This window comes from Athene cunicularia (genome assembly GCF_003259725.1).
Source record: "Athene cunicularia isolate RWA chromosome 15 unlocalized genomic scaffold, athCun1 chr15_part1, whole genome shotgun sequence".
NCBI classification, from domain to species: Eukaryota; Metazoa; Chordata; class Aves; order Strigiformes; family Strigidae; genus Athene; species Athene cunicularia.
In genome coordinates this window covers 6,804,901-6,828,358 of record NW_020799121.1, presented here as the reverse complement: position 1 = coordinate 6,828,358, position 23,458 = coordinate 6,804,901, and the positions used below count along the sequence as shown (strand labels likewise).

General features: G+C 37.2%; 1 protein-coding gene across 2 annotated transcripts in view; it reads right to left on the bottom strand.

Moving 5' to 3' along the window:
• Nucleotides 1-2,502: 2,502 nt before the first annotated feature.
• The window catches only part of LOC113486137 (septin-2), a 39,954-nt gene continuing 18,998 nt past the window's right edge, over nt 2,503-23,458 (bottom strand). The window contains exons 8-13 of one of the 2 annotated variants that reach the window (XM_026859841.1): nt 21,524-21,625; nt 20,565-20,710; nt 19,485-19,568; nt 18,647-18,704; nt 11,386-11,479; nt 2,503-3,290 (exon numbers count right to left, since the gene is read on the bottom strand). In XM_026859841.1, the coding sequence (XP_026715642.1) occupies nt 11,411-11,479; nt 18,647-18,704; nt 19,485-19,568; nt 20,565-20,710; nt 21,524-21,625 (459 nt within the window). In that variant the 3' untranslated portion in view covers nt 2,503-3,290; nt 11,386-11,410. Of the gene's footprint in view, nt 3,294-11,385; nt 11,480-18,646; nt 18,705-19,484; nt 19,569-20,564; nt 20,711-21,523; nt 21,626-23,458 lie in introns of both variants that reach the window. The other variant, XM_026859840.1, reaches the window with a different exon arrangement.

Below are 23,458 nucleotides of genomic sequence, written 5' to 3'. Positions count from 1 at the left end.
GGGCACGGCCGCGGGAGCGCTCGGTCCCCGCTCTCGGGCGGAACGGCGGCAGCCGGGAGGAGGGGTGCACCGTTCCGAAAGACACAAACACACACGGAATAAATAGGAAATGGGTTTCCAGATTTAGCGCCTCAAAAGACAGTGGGAAGCCCTGAATCATACTGCAAGCTTCCATTCAAACGTTTTAAAGAGGTGGATGGGAGTCATGTTAGGTAAAAGCTAAAGGTATTTTAGGTATAGCTTTTTAAGGAAAGGCAGGAGAGGACTCGAATGAATTTTAAACACTCCAAAAGCAGTGGCAGCACATCATTTATGAACAGCTCATAGGAACCTCGGCTCGAGAGCAGAGGAGCAAGGGGGTGGGATGCAAAGCCCCAGGACACCCCCATCCTTCCCTCGACTTCCACATTTCAAGAACAGGTAAATGATGAGACTTGAAACTCCTTTGAATACTGGAGCAGCTTGGCGTGGTGATGGCTGCACAAGTGCAAGGACACTCCCCAGCCTTGGAACAAAACTGACACTGATGTCACAGTACTAACTTTCCACATCCTTGTAGTCATCAGAGCATTTATCTTGCCATTTCTTTCACCTTCTCATTCAAAACATCCCTCATATCAAAACAAGGAGATATTTCCAAGACCAGAGATTGGCAATCCCAGGCACATACGTTTTAAAACCCCATTAGCTCATCCTGAGTTCACTGTTAGCCATTGATTCAAAGCATCAGAAAAAAATAAATCACGTAATTGTCAGCATATTTGCTTGTTTTTAAATGCTAGAGAGCCACAGACCATTAGAGACTCTACACCACAATTAAAGGCACCAACAAGCCCATCAGCCTTTCATGAGTTGTTTTATTGTCTGCCAGTGTTTTAAATTTAATGAATACCGAAAGGGCTGCAGTCAACCGCTCCTTGATCCTGCTGAACAGTCATTAAAGTAGTTATATGTGGGCATTTTGTCCCAGTGCTGGAAAGCACAGCCTGGAGAAGGCCGCTGGACTGGAATTCAGAGAAAGGGACTTGTCTTCCATGGCCCTGGTACTGCCAACACCGACAGGGGTGGGAACACAAGGTCAGAAACTAGGGTCCCCTAACCAGATATCTTCACAGTAGCAAACTACACATTCCTCCATCAAGTTGTGAAATATTTTAACAAAATCAAGTTCAAATGTAACTGAATATAAACATCAGAAATCAAAGAAGTGGTAGAAGGCATAAAAATTAAGCCGACGTTGAATGGAAAGCACTCACATACGGTATCAGCAGTACTGCAAGCCCTTCTTGGACACAATAAAACAGATCTTAGGTTTTGAGCCAAAATGCTCCAGCTGGAATCCACAAGCCCAAAGAAGGCACAGACTATCAATCGATAATCAGTATCTGCTAGTAAAAATCTGCTCACTGAGGCTTCCCACACAAGAACTGTGACAGTGACTTTAGGTGCCTTACCTTGAAAACAGGAGGGAGGAAAAAGCTCCGTTTTTAATAAAATTAAGGGCTAGGTGCTTTTGAAAGCCTGCTTCCCCATTGTCCTAGTTTTCTTTGAAAGATGAACCTTTCATGTTACCTTTGTTCAGAGAGCTAATCCAGTATGTAACTAATGTAACCAAAGTCTTAGTTTCTCAGGATGGGTGTGGCTGTTCTGACTTTCACAAGAACAGATGGACAGCACATGATTTTAAGAAGGCTGCAAAATATGATACAAAATTCTGGAAGAAAAACAACAAGAAAGGTGCACATAACGGCACACGCTTCATGAGAAAATATTTGCTGTTAAATCTCTCACCTTGGCCCTCTTGACAGACATGCTTACAATTCAAATCTTCATAAAACCTAAAGAGACTTTGCATGAACACAAACCTGACACGCCATTTCTTCTTTCAACTTCATTATAGCAGCCACTGAGATAACGACGTCATGTCCATTTTATGCAGTTGAACTCCAAACACAAGCCAAATATGCAGCCCTGTGATGCAAATCGTTTGTTAATCCTATCCTGATTAAATACTCATTGTTAGACAGCAAAATTAGGGCTAATCATTACATGAAAGACACCCCAATTTAGTACAGAAGATTAAGTGTCTCAATCCTATATTTGCAAAATAGCTTCTGCATATATAATACACACAAGACTACAAAAGCATGCAGAAGAGAGCTATACCCTTGGTAATGACATAAAGGAAACAGGAACATTAATTTACAGACTAAGGTGTGCAATCAGATTTTCCAAGGTATTTACTCACCTAAAAGATGTCAGTAGGTGCCTAGTGAACTTTGAAAAAAAGTGGATGGAATGTCTTGCTACCTTTCACTTAAAACACTTTTAAAGTTATTTTGAAATTAAATCAAAGTAGTTTGTATGAAGACAAATTCTAGAAAACACCTTCATTCCCCAGGGTACTTATTACTATTCCTTTGAATATGCACTGTGCACAACACCATTACAACATTTTATAGGTTAGCTTGAAAAAGCTCAAATCCAAAAAACAACCCAAAATTCAGTATTTTCCACATTCGTACAATTTATTACAAACCTTCAATGAAAATTAGTGTTACGGTGTATAAAAAATTCAGTACATGCCATTGTTCAGCTGACAGATTAAAAAATGCCTGTGACAAATTCTTGCAATCAATACTTGAGACAAATCTTCAGAGGCATCCACAGAAGCTGTTGGCATGCGTAGTGTTTATGGTATGTTAAGGCACGATGATTTAGAAAAGTCAGCTTCTTTCCATCACTGGTGAGTCATCAGTGTTCTGTACATTTTCTCATACATCACACAAATATAAGTCACCAGAGATGAAGCTTCAAAAGTAACCAAAGCACAGGGAAAGTTATGAAAAATTGATATGATACACAATGACTTAAAATGGCAGGTGAAAGTTATGATACTGTGCAAACACAAATACATTTACTGTAAACAGGCCACAAAGTCTTCTAGTATTAATCACAAAACTGTTCAGAATAACCTAGCAGATACATAAACTCCTTAAACCCATCACAATGACTAGTCCAAACAGCGTACTCTACCAGTTTCTGTATAAAAAGGTATAGGAAGGATAATAAAACCACATTGATAAGTATGAAGACAGTGTTACCAAAAGAATCAAAAAGATACAATATAACTTGATTAACATTGAATATATAAAATAAGCCGATTTACAACACGATCTTCAGACTTTGTGTTTAACGCAGTTCTTGATCTGCAGCATCCAGCTTTTGCATTCAAATGTTACCACTGGGTCAAAGCAAACAGAGCACCCATCCACTTAGAGAACTGTATCCTGCTGCGAATAAAAGGGGAAAACAAAGAGCATTAGAAAGGACAAACTCTCAGCACTGTCAGAGTGTCTGGGGTAGCCTGAGCCCCTCTGAGCAAAGCAGCGTAATCCAGGGAACAGGGCATTTCAGTTACTACGTCACAGGGACCTGCATTAGAACTAAATTAGCTGAGTCAGATGAAGTTTGGCCCCAAATATTTATCACAAACGTCTAATAAGAGCACATGAGAATTTATTTTTGGTAACATACTTTAAGCACCCACACCCCCCTCTATCTGCAAGAATACAACAACTGCGTCACAGCTCATCTCAGCAGTAATGCACCCAAGAAACCAACCTCAGCCTGCTATGCGAAGCATCACTCCTGCTGAGAAAAACAAAAACCATTCAGCTAAACAGGGCTAAAAGTAAGCAGCAAGTTTAATGTCATGCACACACAGTCTTATGACACTGCTTTGGTAAAACAGGAGAGCAAATAGATTTTTCCAAGCATTCATACTGCAGTACTCATACAGCTGAAAGGAAGCATACCAGTCTGTAATTTCAAAAATAAATACCAGGTTTGGAGATCTCCAACTACTTGCCAATAGAAAAGGCTGCTACATAGAGAGCAGAATTCCAGCTTTCCCTGAAAACTGGGCTCTGCTTAAAAAGTTATGTCAGGTTTGGAACTTGTGAGACACTTCAAATTCTCCAGTCCCAAAAACACTCATTCCCAACAGGAAAAAAATAAACAGTCATCTGGATAGAAACAATGAAATATGCTAGAAAACACTATTGTGTTAACTCACTTGTAAAGTACAGTGCAACACTCATCCAGACTACACTTGCTGACCACAGCTGGGACAGGGGAGGAAGAAAAGCTGACAAGAGGGTCCTTTGCTCTTTGCCATTCTTAGTGGGAATTCTGTTCAATACACAATTACTTAACGTTTTAAGGAGGCCATCACTTCCCATAACAACCAGAACAAGGAAGCCAGCATTAAGGCTTTAAAGCCAGAGTCCATAGGTTGCTAGCCAAATTCAATACTCAAATTCAGAATTAACCCATTGTGCTACACTGCTGCTTCAAGCGTGAAGGAAAAACTAAATTCCTACCACTGCCTGCCTAACTCTAATCTGTTACAGAAGATACCTCAAGAGAAAACTGTAACTGATGTTTTAGACTTACAAAAGGACTGGAATTTCCAATAAACATGAAGGCTCAGTTTATAAGCATAGCTGTGTGACCAGCATTAGCCACACAACATCCACATTTTATGCACACATACAACATACTTGGTCAAAGCATGTTTATGCATTCTCAGTGTGGACTCATTTCACTGTTCTTCCTTCCTAACCTCCTTATGAGACAATATTTTATGATACATTAGGTTGATACCTTTCTTCTAAAATTCAATCTCCAGTTTTATTAGACTAACCTTACACTCCCTTGTACTCCTTTCACCAATACACAGCTTTAATAAATGCCTCCATCTGCAATGTAAATTCATACAAGAAAGATGATATGTTTCTCCAGTATGTCATTAAAACAAAATTGTCTCAGTAAGTAGCATAACTAGCACTACATACATCTGCACCCCCAATGCTCATAGTCAGAGAGCTCAGCATCCTACATCTGTAAAAGTTTCGAAAGCCTTGGGAAGAAAGGGGTTTGCCTCCCCCTCAGCTGCTTCTAAGAACACCAGTTTGATGCAGGGCAACTTGACATCTCTCCATGTACACTTCTGAATTCCCAATGAGAGAAGTTTGCCTTATAAGTAGTTACATTTTCTCACTGACCTAAATTCTTTTTCTTCAAATAGCACCCATTTTATGTTGTAGCTACAGCCCTTTGAGTACGCAATCATTAGCAAGAACTTTTAGAAATGGCATCTTTCCAAAAGGAATAAGGGTATTGGATGACGTCAATGTCTTACTGTTAGCTAGTTTTGACTTATTTTGTCACTCACACCCCTAATATTTTGGGTTTCTGTATTTCTGTCACCCCCTGCTGACTTTGCTGCTTCAAGTTTGTTCCTTTTCCTTTTACTAGACTGTAGCAACATCTTATACTTTCCCACAGCAAATGTCATCAGCCAAGCATATACTAAATTACAAAACTGGCCTCTGAACTGCTTGCTAATGTTTATCAGTTAATTTAATATGCTAATAGGGTTAATATCCACAGAGTCACATAGACATACTAGGCTCCAAGCTCCAGAACTATAAGAAACATTCCTTTACAAAAGTTTATTTAGCAAAAGGTGGCCTGAGGCATTTTCATGATACCGTGTCAAGCTTTGGCATGGACTTGGTAGGTCTGTTTACTCCACTCCTCAAGCCTGCTAACATCCAAGAAATTCTGGCAGCAAGCACCTCCCCTCACCCTGCATCCCACACATCCAACCGCTGTATTGGACACAGCAGTGTGTCCCCAAGATACAGGCAGAGGTGGAATAAGTCATTTGTAACATTCCTGGGTTACCAAGACTCTCAAAAGCAGAATGCAAGGTGCCACTGCATGTATTCACAAGAATTGAGAATGCCACTGTAGCCACTGCACTGTGGACTTCATCTTTTCCCAAGGCATCAACACATTACTGAAAAGCAAATAAATGTATCTCCACTTGCCCCTGACACTTCCTCACAAAACAGGATTTCTGCAATGACCGAATAGGAATTTTATATTCTATTTCATATTCTCTTGGATGACTTGTCAAAAATTGAGCCATTTTACATTAATCCACTTACTGACAAAGTTTACTGAGATACAGTTTGGGTAGTTATGTGAAAATCTCAGAAAAAACTTGCTATTGGGTGTTTCAATCTCTTTCATTTTATGTTTTGCAAACATTGTGTCATTCCTTCAGAAGTCTGCGAAGTAGAGTTTGTTGGTTTTGGGGAGGTGGGGGGACCATTTCACTCTCCTCTCCTCTGTAAGCCCAGCAGTTCTGGAAATTGGTCTCAGCAGGAATGTGCTGTTCAAGATGCATAAATCCTACAGTGTTAGAAATGATACACTATTACTTCTAGGTGAGAAATTTCCTTATAGCACTAAGTCCTGACAAACTCCTTGAAGTTTTGCATGCAGAAAATACAGGCAAATAGAAATCCAAGCAAGATTCTTTAAGAGCCAGAAGACAGACAATATTTAGGTACAGAAGGTTTACAGACCAAATACTTCAGATTTACATATCATATTAACAACACTTTTTTCTTTTTCTGTACAATGCTTTGAAGACTACAATTTTAACAAAGTGCTACCTTTTTCCTATCAGGAAGAGTTGCACAATTTATTTTCTGTCAAAGGCCACAGACAGAGATGCCAAGGTCACAATCCAAGTACAACATCATCTTTTATTATGTTCTGCTTAAAACCCAGGATCATGATTGTTTCCACCAACTGAGAGCAGTATGGACTAACAGGGAGATGTAAAATATTTTTAGATGAACAAGCCCAAATGAAGGTGTTATTGTTCTATACATCAAGGAACAAAAGTCACAACACGACTCTTATCTGAGGTCTGTCTAGCTCATTATACACAAGGGCAGGTGGGCACCAGCTACAAGGTGGTTCTTGAGGACTCTGCTAAGATCTTTCTATACGAGTTAACTTCAAGGACCTATGGAGTCACACAAGTTCAGAATTTCAGTTGTACAGTAACAGAAGAAAAATTACAATTTTTGTCAGAAGTCTACTCTCTAAGGGCAATGAAGACTTGTGCTAGCCCATCGATGTGGGGTTTGATGAACAACTCCAGTTAGAAGAGCTGGAGAATGATGGCGCTCTTCTAGTCTAGTTTCTACCCAGAGAAGCATCCACTGGCAGCACCAGGCAGATGTTCCAAATACTACAAATTTGCCCAATCTTCACATTCTCTAGGCTCTCATTCAGCTGCCAAAAACTACAACATGATCTTTACTGCCTCAAATGACATTTCTCACCAAATCAATTCAGCATTCAGCAGCATCGTTTTAGAAGGCTGGTTGCTATGACAATGCTTTGTGTTGTTCTGTTAAACGATGTCAATTCATTGGCAGAAAGAACTAGCTGTTGTTTGGTGCCTTTGGTACTGTTCTTATCAAGAATCAGAACAGTGTTAGTGAGCTCAGGAGGTTTTAAAATACTTGTGGAAATCATGAGCTATACTAAAAGAATTTTAAAAATCCTACAGATATTTTTAAGTGCAAGATGCTTGGGTTTTTTTGTGAACACTTTTCCTTAACCATAACTACATTTCCAGCTGGCTATATTTGTTTTCCATAGCCTCGCTTCTGTTACCGGTTTGTCCCAGTATGATCTTGAAGCTGAGTGGAAGACAGACAACCCAGATTTGTAAGAATAACAAGAGGAAAACAGATTGCAAATAGATACACTTCCAGAAACAGAGAAGGGAAGGAACACCTATCAATAACCATTTCATTTGAAAAAATAACCCCAGTTTTTGTAATAATTGCTCATCTGAAATGGACCAGTTCAGAAAAAATATGCTGTTCGAATTACTGCAGGCTTATTTCAAAAGCATTTTGTGTTGGAGTATCCAAATAAAACTACAGTCATTCTAGTTTTTGGTAGCTTATTCCACCCCTCCATCTCCTTCCTCTCCAATCCTTCATTTGAACTGTCAAACATAAGAAGCAATAAGCTCCTACACTTTACAGCAGTGTCTTACACTTCAGCAGCAAAAAAATCTAAAAAAATGTCAAAGTGAAACATGGTAAAGATTTCAAGACTTGTAAGATAAGTATATCAAAAGTTAGAGTAAAAAAGATTGTTCCTGAATATTCCAAGAGTATTCTGGTGTCTAGCTGTGCTCTCACTGCCTTCTACAAACACTTCCACATGCACTGTTTGTACACAGAAGCTATGAAATCTTTAGGGAAAACAGACAAAAGTGTACATCAACACACCTTTGTTAGGGCTGCTCTCAAAAGTTCTTAATCACCACCATCTTGTAAAGTATGTCTATACTCACAGGCTTTTGCCAAAAACTGCAGCTGGCACACTCATAACTACTGTTCCCAAAATCATCTTCCTTTCCTACCTCTAACCCAGTCTCCACTAGTGCTCTACATTTCTCTTCGGGTTTCTGCCTCTCCAAAGCAAGAAATCTGTCCATCCTCTTTGGAAACAATTAACATATATATTCCCTGTATATAATCTTCACCTTTGTCACTCCTCTCTGCTTCTCTTACTCCAGCCTTGAATGTAAAGGCAACTGCTTGAAGTAAATTCTCTCTTTGCTTTTTTCATAAAACCTTTAAAGATGTCCCTATTCAAAAGGGATCAGGCAAACCAGACCTTCCAGTCACCCCATCTGTGTAGTGCTTTATGATAATACAGACTCGTCAGTCTTTTTGGCAAGGATTTGAGTTTAGCACTTCTTAATCATTATGCAATGCCAGACACTTTCCAGAAAACCCCAAAGCACTCAGCAATCTTCTCCCCACCCTGAAACACATCTGAAACCAGAAGTGGGTATTTCACACATTTGGATATTACTACATTTCATTATCCTACTTTTACTCTCCAACTTTTATCTATTAAGGTATTTATATCATACTTTTCCCAATATATCTGAAAACATCTTTGTATCTGTGCTTTACGAAGAGGAAAACACTTCTAAGGTACTTCTGACGAAAATCAATATATATGTATTTATCCAAAGTAAAAGAGTGAAACAATTTATTTTTACATAAATTATCTATAAAGTTACTATTTTTCTCAGCACAAAGTAAGAGTGCAAAAGAGCAACAGGAAGAGACACTGTGCTTTCAGTAGCACGGTTGATCCTTTAAAGTTCTTGTAAAACTAGAAACACAGATGCTCAAGGTAAACTTCGACAGAACAAAAAGATTGATATCAAATATATTTAAATTTGTTGGCAGTTTGGTTCTGTTAACTACTGTGTTAATTATAAGCTTCCTGGTTTCTCTGGAGATAGTGAGTTCAATAAAATACAGCAAATAAATCTGATGGGAATGCTGGAGGTTAAAATTGTCATTCCTCCTAAACTGCAAAATCAGTTAACATGCATGAGAGAAACTTCCCTAAGGCTAAATTCTAGGTGACAATTCACTTCAATGTACTGACAGAAATCACACAGCAACACTAGTTTAGCAGGACTGCAATTGCAGTTTTGACTGTGCATATTAGCCAACAAATTATGCTAAAAGTCTATCTATCAGTATCTCAAGGGTAACAAAAAGTAAGTTCAAAAGTCTTTCCTGAAAGCAATATGTCAAACAATATGATTTCCACAGCAGCCACAGAAATGTAGTTTAGCAGATTCCAAAGAAGCAGCAGGACCTCCACATATGAAGATCTCATTCAAATCCTTCTCAAATTCGTTCACATTCAATATTTCAGACAAGCTAACTTTCTTAAGATTTACTTCAAACTACATCACAACAAGATCAAGTGGACGCAGTTAAATCTGCAAAACTCTCCTGGCTCAATACATTTAGTGGTCCAAGATGTAATCCAGATTAGCAATGTAAAGTCTCTACAAAATAACACACATGACCATGCTCAGAACTCTGTTTACTTATGTGTCCATGGCTGCACATTCAGTCTAGGACAAACCATGCTCCAATTTATTTTTATAGATACCATACCCAGTATTGCCAGAAACTGTGAAACACTGGGAATCTGATGCCATTACTGGCTGTTAGTGGGAGTACTGCATGCTATTAGCCCTCAGATACTGATCTCACAGCAAATCCAGTATCTAGAAACCAAAGAAAGACCTCCCAGTATTTGCCATCCTGTGCTCTGCAAGCAACAACTATGGACAAGCCTATTAGATTCAGGGTGGTTTTTTTCTTACCGAGTGTCAGTGTAAAGAATACCATGTGATCAAATGTGATTGGTAAGATGCACAAAGAATTGAGATCCTTTGCAAAAAACAGTGATAATAACTACACTACATAAAGTTTCCTGCATCAAACAGCCATTTTCAAAAGCAGTCAGAGTTTGGCTGTATGATAACAAAGTCACCATGGTACCTTCAGTTCAGACTAAAATATTTAACAGGCTGAATAATTACCAGCCTGAGGAAGTGAGAGCTTTGTCAGACATTGCTATAACATACACTGCATGGTCAGCCATGAAATTATGCTCAGTGTTTAAATTTCCATCTCTGGGAAAAATACATCTTAGGATGGAAGTTGGAAGAGATGATGTGAAGACTCCTCTATCTGAAAGACTTGGAATTGTGACAGTAAGAAACCTGAGTTTGAATTAGTTTTTTCCCCTTAACTACTTCACTCAAAGATCATAGTGAACATACCAGTAAAACCATCAACTTGTGCTTAAGTAGGAATCCAGTGAATAAGTTTAATCCTTAGGACTTTTTCTTCTTCTTCTGTTTGGTTTCTTTTCTGGTGTTTTTTTCTTTCTTTAATATAAACAGGAAGACTGAAGGTTCAAATAAAGGCAACAAAAAAATCTCCTTATTTTAGGCTTGGAATGTTGGCAGCTGCCACAAGGTCATAAGGGATAACATAATCCATTTTATTCAAGCTTTACATTCCAGAAGACCAGCAATCACAACTGGAGTATTAAACTGAAGTATTAAGCAACAAGACTTCTCATATCCTTCTATTTTTTTATTCTTGCATTTAAAAGAAAAATTATACCAGAAGAGCTGCATTCTGACGAATGCATGAATATTTCCTACAAGAATTTTTTTCTTCACTCACTCTGATCCCACCTAATATATATAAAATCAAGGGAGTATGTATTCAGTACACATAACCAGTTTGTCTAGAATTTCATTTAGTTCTTTGAAAAAACTGATATAAAATTCAACAACCTACATACCCTAAAATACTCTAACTTTTGTTTATATATAGTCAAATTAATTTTCTGAGCAGCTTGTGCTAAAAGAAACAAAGCCAGATGATTCAAAAGTAAGACACCACAGATAAGCATTTACAGGTCTTAAAAACAACTGGAAAGATAATATTTGCATAGATCTTTTCTTCTAATCTATCTAGAACATCACTCAATTTTTTCTAAAAATACTGTAAAAGCAAGTCTAAAGTGAAAAATTAACAGTAACCATTGTGAAAATCTTATGTAAGCAGAGTAAACAAGTCAGAAAAGTAATACCTGATGCATCCAGATGTTAAGCATCTTAATCATCACCAGGCTTCATCCTCATTTGGGCTTGCATCTGTGCAATCATCTCCTGCATGCGGCGCAGCTGTAATAGAAAAACACCCACATGTTTGAGACAACTTAATGAGGAATCCAAAAAGCAGGAAACTGTAAATCTTTGTTTCATGGTAAACACCTACTTGCCTCCTTATAAATTGGAAACATTCTATTAATTCACATAACTGAATACTTTTGTTTTTCCCATCTCAGATTCTTTAATGCATTACAAATCTTTTGTGAAAGTTAGATGTAAGACTATTTATAATGAAAATTAAGCAACACAATTCAATTCTTTTGAAGATAGCTATGTTTGCAAAGCTGTGAATCAACATTTAATCTAAAACAAAGAAAACATGGCCCTCAGGTGTGAACAGAGATACAGTGCTTGAGTGAGCTGAAGCAGCTTTGTTCTGATACAAGTCCTCAAAGCATATCATCATGTATGAATACTCATTCTGTGGCTAACCAGATTTTTAGCAACAGTAACAGCTGAACATGAAGACAGAATTTTAAAACTACTTCAAGAAAAAAAACAGAAAGATGTTTACAAAATCTGGAAAGAGACTAAACATTAAGCAACAATATTTTTACATCTAAACAATGACTCTTCCTGGAAATAACTGTTTTATTTAGGCATTTTCTTATGACACTTATAAGTTAATTTCCATCTCACAAAACACCAGTTATATACAACCCAGGTTTTTTCCCCAAAAAAAGTCAACATTAACTTAAATAAATGTTGGTAAGAAAGAATAAGAAACACTAATACAGATTTTCAAAATGTATAGGCAAATATCTCATTTGGCATAAACCTTATTTGGTTTACAAATGACTAGGTATTTCCTCCCAGATGCAGGTGGGGAAGCTCCACATACACAATTGCAAGTGCCCTGTCTTACAAACTGGAAAAGAGAAACGGGCTGCAATTTCCATGCACACTGTATAAAACACGAGTCCATCTCAAACTGGAAATCATGTAATAATCTGAGGCTTGTATAGCAAATTTTCATTATTATAAGAATAAATGTGCGGTTTTTAATATATCCAGCTTTTTTCCCTTTAGAAAAAAAGTAATTAGGGAATTGATTTCATTGGAGAAGGGAACCCCTTCAACTCAAAAAGCACTATTTAAACAATTATACTGTATTTCCATCCAGTCAACCACATTAGCTACTGTGATACTAGTTAATCTATCAGATTCAAGACAAAAGAATCTGTGAAATTCTTAACTACTGGTATGTAGTGTTGAGCCTTTAGGGTTTTTTTGGCTACTTTGTTTTTGGTTTAGGCATTGTTTTGTTTTGTTTTGTTTTTTTAACAAAGAAACATCCCAGAACAGGGAAAAATGAACAGTAGATGCCTATATCACTTTTTCTTGCCTGGCCTCAGATACAGATTTGGGAAAGAGTAAGAAACTGAAAAGTAACTCGGAGTAACTAAAGAGTAAAAAAATAAGATTGCAGCACAACCAGAGGTAACAGAGCTTGCCTAAAACTAGCTGGTTCATATACTGGTACTTAATCTTCTTGCTGCAGCAGCACAGGGTTCAGTAGAGACTATTTCAGGTTCCTGTGACTGCAGCACAGATGCACTCTGACAAAAGGAGACTCACAGAGGATCAGCACAAAATACAGCTAACTCTGTAATAATTATTGTATACCCATCTACATCTTTCTGCTAAACACTTAAAACAAAAAGCTTCTGATCAAAAAGATGGCATAATGCAGCAGGAAGGAGGGGAAAAAAAAAAAAGCAGAAAGTCTCAGAAATTAGAGTTTCATTGATTCCATGGTCCAAGAAAAGAGAGAAGTTTCAAAGATTAACTTGTAAAAATGTAAGGCACCTGGTCTTTTGAACTGCCTCTCTGCAGATTTACCATCAGAATAAAACTAGCTTTTTGGAAGCTCGCCTACTTGAGCTTTCCCAAGAGCACTCCAAGCTGAGCATGAAACATTCCCAAAATAGAAACCATTCAGTAATCACAGGGGAAGATACTGCTGCACATGTATTATGGTGATTGCTCAAACACAGAATTCTGCTAATAGCCAACATCATATTTTAAAACTTCAATACAGTATTGAGTCTTGTATTTTCTTAACCTTAATTGATAAAAATATGCCCACACCACAAAAGAAATTAGATGCTGTATATGACTCAAACGTAAGGCAGGGCAAAAGCACTAGGAGACCTACTCTGCTCTAACATTAAGTTTATAAGAAGATTTTCTTTTTCCATTTTCATGTGGTGTTTGAGATCTACTGGTGAAGTGTTAGTATCATCCATTAGCTAAATAACAGCAAGTTTCTGAAGCTGTATTAGCATAATTTTGTAGAAAAAAAACTTTCCAGGCACAAAGCCTGTTAAAAAAACTAGGCATACTGTTGTCTCCTATGGACATTAGTATGTGAGAAGTCACCAAAACTTCTTTTTCATAAGGAAAGTTAGCAAAGAATATAAAAAAGGTACCCAAGCACAGCTATCTTTTCCACTGCATCCTGGGCTACATCAGCATTTTGTTCTGTTTTTTGTTGAGCTTTGATATGCAAACAATACAGAATGGTTGCTTTCTGCTGTAAAATTGTGGCTTCTCAAGAACTCTAATCAAACTCACAACTCTTGGTTTCATAACTGTATTCTTAGGAGACAGCCTATGAGCAATGATAGATACTATAGACTAAAACCTGGCTACATAACTACAGGGCTAAAGTCAGAGGTAATAACTGAACTTAGGGAGAACACAAATATATCGGAAAGGAAATGGTTTGCACAGTAGGAATCCTGTCAGCTCAAGTGTAAAATTAAAAAAAGAAGAATCAAGCTGTATTGTACTCTAAAGTGGTAACCACATCAGTCTCTTTCACAGTTCCTCTTCCAAGTAGCGGACAGGACACAAGAACCATTCCTACACATTACAAGGTAAAAACTACTCATATGTCTTAACATTAACTAGACTACTGCATAGGCAGAAACAAGCCTAGCTGTTAATAAAGGTGAATGTAAAAGATCACACAGAAGACTGAAAATGATGCCACATCAACATCTGTGTTCCCTTCGCTGTTGAGGATTGCAAGCATCAAGGGCATAAAATCACTGATCTTGCTCAGCAGCAAACCCTCTCACTTGTAAGAGCAGCATTAATATATCCTGCAGGGAACTTGTGTTCATCTCCTAAAGAAAGGATACTGTAACATGATAGCATAGGGTTGATGCACATGATGAAAAGGAAGCTAGGAAACAATGATTGGAAATCTGTTAAAATAAATAATTCCTGTGAATTCCCAGATAACAAAAGTCAAAAGAGTAAGCTTAACCTTGGTATAAACTCCACCTAGTTTACTTATATCAGGACTAAAATTTAATTCAAACCATCATGTAACTATTGGGTACCAACTACATATAACTACTGTAGCAACACAGAAAGGAAACAAACATTTAAAATGAGAGTTAAGGTTACAGAGTTAAAAGTGAATCATACAGCTTCTTAATAGCTTCCATGCCATTAACAGAAGCCACAGATCCTGCTTTACCTATGAGATTTCATCTGTAGTATGTTTTGCACAGAATAACAAAAGTACCACTCCTATCTGAACAAGGTGAGTGGCTTTTCGTAACAACTGTACAGATATCACAGGGGAAAAAAAAATGTTAAAAACTGAACAATATCTACTTTCCACACTTCCCCTCCCCACACCAAGTATGATGATTTCTGCCCATGCCTCTCAATAAGAAAGTTCATAAAGGAAGAAGCTGCAAGAATAAGGCAAGATGGAAAACTGTAGACTATGGATTTTCTAGTAGACCACAATGTTCCCATGGCAGTTGCTGTTGGTTAAAAATACTTCCAATACCGCAGAGTACAACTAATCTTGTTAACTGAAGACAAGAAAAATACTCCTGACGAAGTTACTATGCTAGAAAAGGGGCTACCATTGAGATGTCTTTCACAGGACACACTGACATTATAAAGAAGTCACTATGGCCATAGCACTAAGTGGGCAGCAAGCATTGTTCCTTCAAAGAACTCAAAAGGAAAAAAAAAAACAAAACAGCAATTATTAAAAAAAAAGAAGAAAAAAAGTTGTTCTTCATTCAAGCTTCCAAGGGATTCCCATTGCTAATTGCTTACTAAGGGGTTTCTTCTCATGATTTCTCCCAGGACTGAGACTACATCACTTCACAGAGAAAAGCTAAAGCACTTTGCATAAAGGGATGCCTCCCTCCCCCTGCACTAGGCAATAGCATTGCACAACACAAATTAAACCTTAGAGCTGTTTTTATTTCCCTCAGGTCTGCAGGCCTTCAGCAGCAGTCATGCTGCCTCTCACATAAAAGTCTTCACCTTATCTTTCAAGAAAACACTTACACAAATACCTGCAATACCAGTCAGTGACCCACACACATAAGCATTCATCACATCCTCACCTACCCGCAGGGCGGCTGCTAGACTCTGGCCTGGCAGCTGTGCCACTGCAGGCTGTTCCCTCACTGACTCCCACACTAAACCAGGGTACCTCGTCTTGTCTGATAAAGGGTTAAACACATTCAGAAAGTTGAAGGATAGAGAGAAAATAATTTCAACATTGCAATTAATTCTGCTATACTCAGTCTACTGCTGATCAGCTCCACTTAAGACAGTGGACCAAACGGATTTGCCCAAAGGCTAAGGGTAGCTCACTGGAGAAGAAAAAAAAAAAAACAAACAAAAAAACACCACACACCACAGAGGAAGTTTGGTCCTTGCTGTTTTCATGTAATCATAGCCGTAGCATTTTTCTGGAAGTATTGCCTCTCAAAACTTTGTAAGGTTTTTATTGTAAGATATTTGCAGAGTAGGAAGAGTATGACACAACACTACAAACTCTCTTCAGTTTGTGCCCACAACATCAAAATAATCTGAACTGCAGCATATTTACTGTAAGGATACCTTTATTCTTATTTTCACTTCCCATCTGAGAAAAACAGGTCATCACTTGCAAATGAGCAGAAATCACAACCAGACTGAGCAATAAATCCAAAATGACAGATTAGCAATTCCAAATTGCTGATCTGGGGACCACATCCTTTGGCATAATAAAAGATCATTTAGCAGAAGTGATGCCTTGATAAAGATGATCCTGGCACTAGCCCAAGCATTCATTCCTTCCAAGGTTATATAAACCTCACAAAACTGTAAATAGAACTTCAAGCACCGTTACTGATGGGAATGTAAAACAGGAGGGGAAATGGATATTTGTTTTCTCTTCGAAGGCCATGGAATGCAAGCCCATTTCCTCTGTGCCTCTTTCTTCCCCAGATTTTTCCCAGTCTGAACCTTAGGGATGATACGGAGATGAAGGGACTTCATACCAGTTTATCTACAGAAGATTCTGCAAAGCCTCTTGATCTCTTTGGCACAAGGGAATCCAGAAGTTAAAAATCTATTTGTTTTTTCAAGTTCTAACCTAATCCTCTGCAACTTCAGCAGCAGTTACTCCGAGATGATTAGTCCCAGAGGAAACTTTCAGAGACAGTCCTCCAAAAATTTAAGACTTTAGCCCTTCAGCCATATTACAGAAAAAACCCTATTACTTACATACATACATACATATATATATATATATACACACACACATATATATATATATATACACACACACATATATATATATATATATACACACACATATATATATATACACACACATACACACACTACATATACACTCACACAGAGTGGTCAGAATAGAGCAGTGTATAATAATGTGCCTCTCATATCAACAGTTTCCAGGGGAAGTGGTTACGGGAGAATTTTTTCAGACATAGCCTTAAGACAAATAGTATAGTTTCAATAACAGGAGAAACAGTTATGACAAATTCTCTAAGTCTACTGCCTGGATCTTGGAAGCATTAAGAAAAAAAAAAAAGAAAAAAGGAACTTCACAAAACATTTTCAAAAAACACTCTTGACATTCCTGGCTATCAGCTGACAGTCTACTGCCGTTTTGCACACACATCAGCACATGTGAGGCAGTTAATTTGTGTACAGAACACTTGCAGACCTTCCACTCTTGTAAGTGCATGGCCATCAAGTGTGCTTATGTTGCTGAAATGAAGTTATACAGTGAAAGATGCAGCTCATTTAATCTCCAGTACTTCATGTTATTAACTACTAGTTATGGTGATAATCAGCTGCTTTTACATTTCCCTTTAGGAAAATTTTTTTGCTATTTATGTCAACATGCCAGTGTTAGCCAATAGCTAACCCTGGTTAGCTATTTTTAAATATGGATGCTATAAAGGAAAAAGCAAATGCACAGACTGAAGTAACTGTATTTCAAAAATGTCCATGTATGGGAGTCTGAATCTTTCACCTCAGAAACACACAAAACTGCTAGTAGGTTTTTTTTATTTCTTACTCCAAATCAGTGAATATACACATCGATCTTCTAAATCATGCCTCCCTGCATTTATGGACTTGGATCCAAAATGAATTGGGTAAAAGAAGGATAAACAGAAAATACACTATCTTCCAGTTGGCAGCAAGTCTTAAGTTTTCACAATGCAAGCAGTCATAAGTATTGGCAATGTACTACTTGAAATTAAATACCAGGGTAGAAATCTCTGAATCTTTGGAACTTTAGCATAAAAATTTTAAGTTGAAAGGCCTAGTAATAACTTGAAACCAGAGTAAGAAGTCAGAGATCAAAACCACCAAATCCGTAAATTGACTGGTACAACAGAAATACTGTAAATTTTGCTGTGAGTCAAGATTAAAAAACACACACAATTATATCATGGGATTTTTAAGACTCAACAACCTTTTTCTACTCCATAGCCACAAGACATATAAAGAAATTTACTGGTAACATGCTTGTAGTAAGCCATGCACATCTGAAATGACATCAGACTATCAGTTTACTCCAATATACTATCTTTAAAGCAACATATGTAGCTGATTGATTTCAATACTCAAAACCAGCAGCTATCCTTATGAAAAATTATCATACAAATTAGAAGTAATAAATACCCTGCCTACAACCAAGAGTCCACATGCTACCTGCCATGCACAGTATGCAAGTGACTATAAACAGAACACTGTCTAATTTGTATATTCAGATTAGGTCTGTCATTTTTCTTAACTCCAGTCTTACACTCCATAGGTAGTACCTGGCATAGAATACTGAAACAGTAACATAGCATGTAAAGAACAACAGTTTTAGAAGTTCCCTCTTACCTCAGCCTCTTTCTGCTGGAGGATTCTATCCTTGTCTACTACTTCGTCTTCAACAGGCCTATTGAACAAAAAAAACAAAAACCAAACCCACATTCGTGGCATAAGACACAGATCTCCAAGAACAGATTCAAAGCTTGTATTTCAGCTAATATAACAACAAAAAAGGCTACATGCTTCCACACAGAGGAAATTAGGACATTAAGCCCATGCTTTCCTTTTGTAAAATGCCATCTTTACCTCATAGACTCATTATTCACTCTCCATTTCTTAAAATTTGATTTCTTAACTCCTATGGGGATTTTTTGCTATTTACTGTAATCAAGAGATTTCCTGCTCTATTTAGTATGAAAATCAACCATTAAAAAGCTGTGTAGCCTATTTCCTTTCTTCCTTAAGATCAAAATGCTATACGTGCAGGAGCAAGAGAATAGCCACCATGGCAGCCCTGCAATAAGTGGAGAAGCAACATCCTATATAACCAAATAGGCTGAGGCATATTTAAATATGCCCACTAGAGTTTATTTTTTCTAAGTAGACATCATTTAAAAAAAAATACCTATCTTGCTTGCAGCCCACTACTTCATGCACACTCCAAGTAAAAGCACAGAGAAAAGAGAATGGATACAAAACCAAGAACATTTGTCTCTAAGCACAGCACTTCACTAGATACTACTTTTCTTGAGGAAGAGTTTCATAGAAGTTTCAGTAACTCCATAGGTTGAAATCTCATGAGAAATAATTAGTTACAGTTTAGTTAGAAGGAAGAGCAAGTCCAATGTCACAGGGGAAAAAGAAGAGACTCACAAGCAGCTTTGCCCAAAGGCACACACATACTTACTTGCCAGTTCGTTTTAGCCTCTCTGAACGGAAGTTCTCGTAGTGCAAGTCTTGGGTCACCTCCTGCAGGTCCTGCATGTGTGTTCTAGAACATGCAGAGAGCTATTGAACACTTTGTCCTTCTTGTCAAAGGGAAGAAAAACATTGTCTTATCTTCTATTTTTGTTTTATATAATGATGTATTCACTGGAAAAATAAACCTTACGGACCAAGCCTGCCATAAAAGCTAGCCAGAACTCTGCTTTCATGTTTCCTGGTCTTTAATTCATGCTTAAGTGCACTCTCACCAATATTCTTCAAAGACCCAAAGTATGCTGTCCTCCTCTTGTTCACTAACTACTTCATTGTTTATACCAATCTTTGCAGTGTTAAGAACTTTATGAAAACAGTTAATCAGAAAGATACTTTAATTCCTAAAGTATTTTTTGTCTTTTAAGTGCTATTAAGTATAATTTATAACTGAGAACTAGGTGGAGCTACTTGGCTCACATAACAGCTGACATTGCCTAACATTTTCCAATTGTCAAAAAAAAGGAAAAAAGTGCCTGTTACCAATGACCAGCAGAGGGCAATCCCTGCCCAGTAGAGACTGAAATCAGAAATGCACAACAGAATTCCAACAATAGCAAGATACCACTTAAAAAAAAAAAAAACACCCCACAACTTAAAACCATCTACACAGGCAGAACATCGGTATCAGCTAAAATCGTAAAAGGGCGGGGTATTGTATTTAACATAGGACTTCCTATACTGCCAAAACCCCTGAGCTTTACCTCTTCACAGTTTAATCAGTCCCTTTGAGTAACATTTTAAAAGCTTCTCTGACCCACCCACTGCACTAGAACAAAACTTCAATTTTTTTATATAAAGCTCTCAAATCAGTTCACATAATACAGAAAATATTTTCTGAAGTCAGAGATCTGAGGATTTCGGCTGCAAAACAAGCTGCAGGGGGCTAAAAATCCATTATACCCTGCTATCAGAGGTACTGTTGAATTAAGGAGTTCATGTTCTTTTAACTTTCTAATCACTGAATCAATTGTATTACCACAGGAGATGGGATAATTTTACCACTACTCACACCAGCATTGTGCGCAGTTTAAGGAAATCATTGTGCTCTGGATTTTCAACTTCAACGACTCCCCAGGGATACAGACGGCCTCTGATTTTTTTCCCTTTCACCTCAATAAGTTGATTGGATCCAATAACAGCAAAGGGAATGCTAGCCTAGTTGAGACAGAGCAGAACAAGTTATTGTTTTGATTTTTGAGTGGTTCTTTTTTTATGTCTTTTCTTTTTTCTCTTAAAGAAAGCACAAAGAATTTTAAGTAACAGATGGGAGAGGGGGACAAAGAAATGCTGCCAAATGCACTCTATTAAAATCCTTCCACATCAGAAAACCAATAAATCCTATTCTACACAATGAAATCTCTCATTATTAACACCTGTAGTTTTGTTAGGATCAGTTTGCCTTAACAGATGCACAAAAGGAAATGACGTTTTGCTTTAGGAACACTTGACTGTTGAAGTACAGTTTGGGCATAATGTATCATCTGATATAACATCATGCATGGAAAACGGCCAACAGAAACAGACTTCAGATACAGATTAAAGTAGCTAGAGCGAGCATTTCAGATACACTCTTCAAGCACCTTTGAAAGTATCACAGCAGAAAGAGGAAGTGATTTCAGTAAAACCTTAATTATCTGCTCTAAGAGGAAAGTTGTTAATTAGTATAGTAACCATAACATGCACACATTCTCTTTGCTTGCATGTTAAAAGGTTTGAGTCAGAAAACAGACTGCAAATCAAAGTTTTTTGTGAAGAGTTGCTTACATTTAAAAGAGAAAATAAAGTCACTACACACTACATCTGGAATTCTGATCACACAGAGACTGGAATAAAAATTATTATAATTCAGAGCCAACATTCAAAAAAGTTTGAATTTTCAACATGTTATAAAAGAATAAAGTACTTTTAAGCACACTGTAGGCTTGAAGAACTACTGCAGCAAAATAATAAATTAGGAGTGAAACTTGCCTTTAAAACTCTGGTTTGTTCTTTAAACTCCTCATCTTCATCAGAATCTGCATCAGGGAGCTGATAAATCCTAATGCCATGTTCAGAAATCTCATCCAGAACCTTAAGTTTGCAAAACAAAATTCTTATTTCATTGAAGACGTATTAAATTAAAAATATTTACAATTGATTTAATAGCCTGCACATCTAGAAAACTCAGGATGTTTTTCTGCTTTAAGTAGTTAACAATGCTTAGAAAAAAAAAAATCATTAGCTGAAATTGCCACTACTTATGCTTTGAGTTTATGTACTACCGAATTAGTTTGTGTCCTAGAAACTATCTTACATGGCATTCATTTCATTCTGCCTATGAAGAAAAAAAACCCAGTATTTCTCAGTTTTTCTTCATTCAACGGAGACTTGAACCACAAATCCATAAATATCCTGGAAAGAACAATACAAGGTATAAAAGCACTCAGCAAACAACCTACATGTTTTGAGATGTAAGAAAGGAATACTAAGTGAGAAATCAATCACATCCTTAAATTGAAGGAAGGAAGCCTACACCAGACCTGATCAGATTTTAAAGATTTTATTTTACTATTGCAAAAAAAGTACTTTAAAAACATTCCTGAGATTTGCTAACTACAGAGGTTCTTTTCTAAGAGCTACTAACAAGCATTTTAAAAGGTCAAAACATTTGCTGAGATTACCTCTGAATTAAACTGTTTGTAATCTATGATACAATCTGCAAAATCAGAAATGGCTAAAAACGAACAGCAGCTCAACTGTCTGTTCACTCAGAGAAATGGACTCACTGACTAAACACATTTTGTGACATTCCTTATGTACATTTCTTTGCATATGCCCTTAGCTAGCATATTTTTATGCAGTGATACAGAAATAAAGATTTAAAATAAACATATCAAGATGCAACCAAGGCCTCCAATCTGTAGCTGTACTTGGGGAATAATCATCAGAATTAGAACACTATTTGCTACAAATGTCAGCTGCATGACTAGTAAAATATTTGTAATACAATGTAGTCTTGCAGAACTTTTTGAAGGCTAACAAATAAACACCTGATTCAGTGTCCAAAGTGCCAAATAACACAGGCTTAAAATTTTTTTAAAAGGCACAAAAGATAAAAGCATTTTTAGACAGCATCACTAGTAAATTGTTAAAAAAAACCCACAACAGAATATTTACATAGAGCATAATACAGAAGCAGACAAAACCCAAGTGAAGTTAATATGAAAAAAATAAGTAAAAGCAATGAATTTGGATAAGGGATTAATTAGTTATGACATCAAAACCATGCAGCCCATGCCAAAGTATATTTTCATGTACTTACAAAAACCTTAAGACAGTGCCTATTGTCTTTTGAATCAAAACCACAAAAGCTTATTATCCCCTTAAACTGGAGATAGTTATTCAAAACTAAGAGAAAAAACATCCATAAACAGGTTATTTTTACTGTCACTAGCATCTGAGATTAACATAAAAAAATAGACTATCTGTATTCCTGTACACATTCTTTTCCTAATGAAATCACGGCAGGGGTAAGCAGCTAGCATAATTCCAGACCTTTGGCAGTTTCAAAAGGTGGTACAAGTCAATCCTTTCTCCAAACCTGAAGAAAATACTTCTACTGCCATACTATTAAAAATATTTAAGTCAGAAATCCCATCAAATGCACTGGCAAGACTTTCTTTCACTAAAGAAAATGTGGTGGTAGGAGGAGAAGTGAAGAATGCTGAGATCCCATAACAACTCTCTTTAAAGGGATCTTGGATGTCTCAGCAGAAAAAGGTTAACTGTGCAAGCTTCCCTAGTATTAGTATTCTTTAACAAGTTGCAACTGTAACCCACAACCGACACCTGAACCAAGCAGCAGCTCTACTGCATTACTGAACTCTTCTAGTAGCAACGTTTGGATAAAATTGGGGGGGGGGG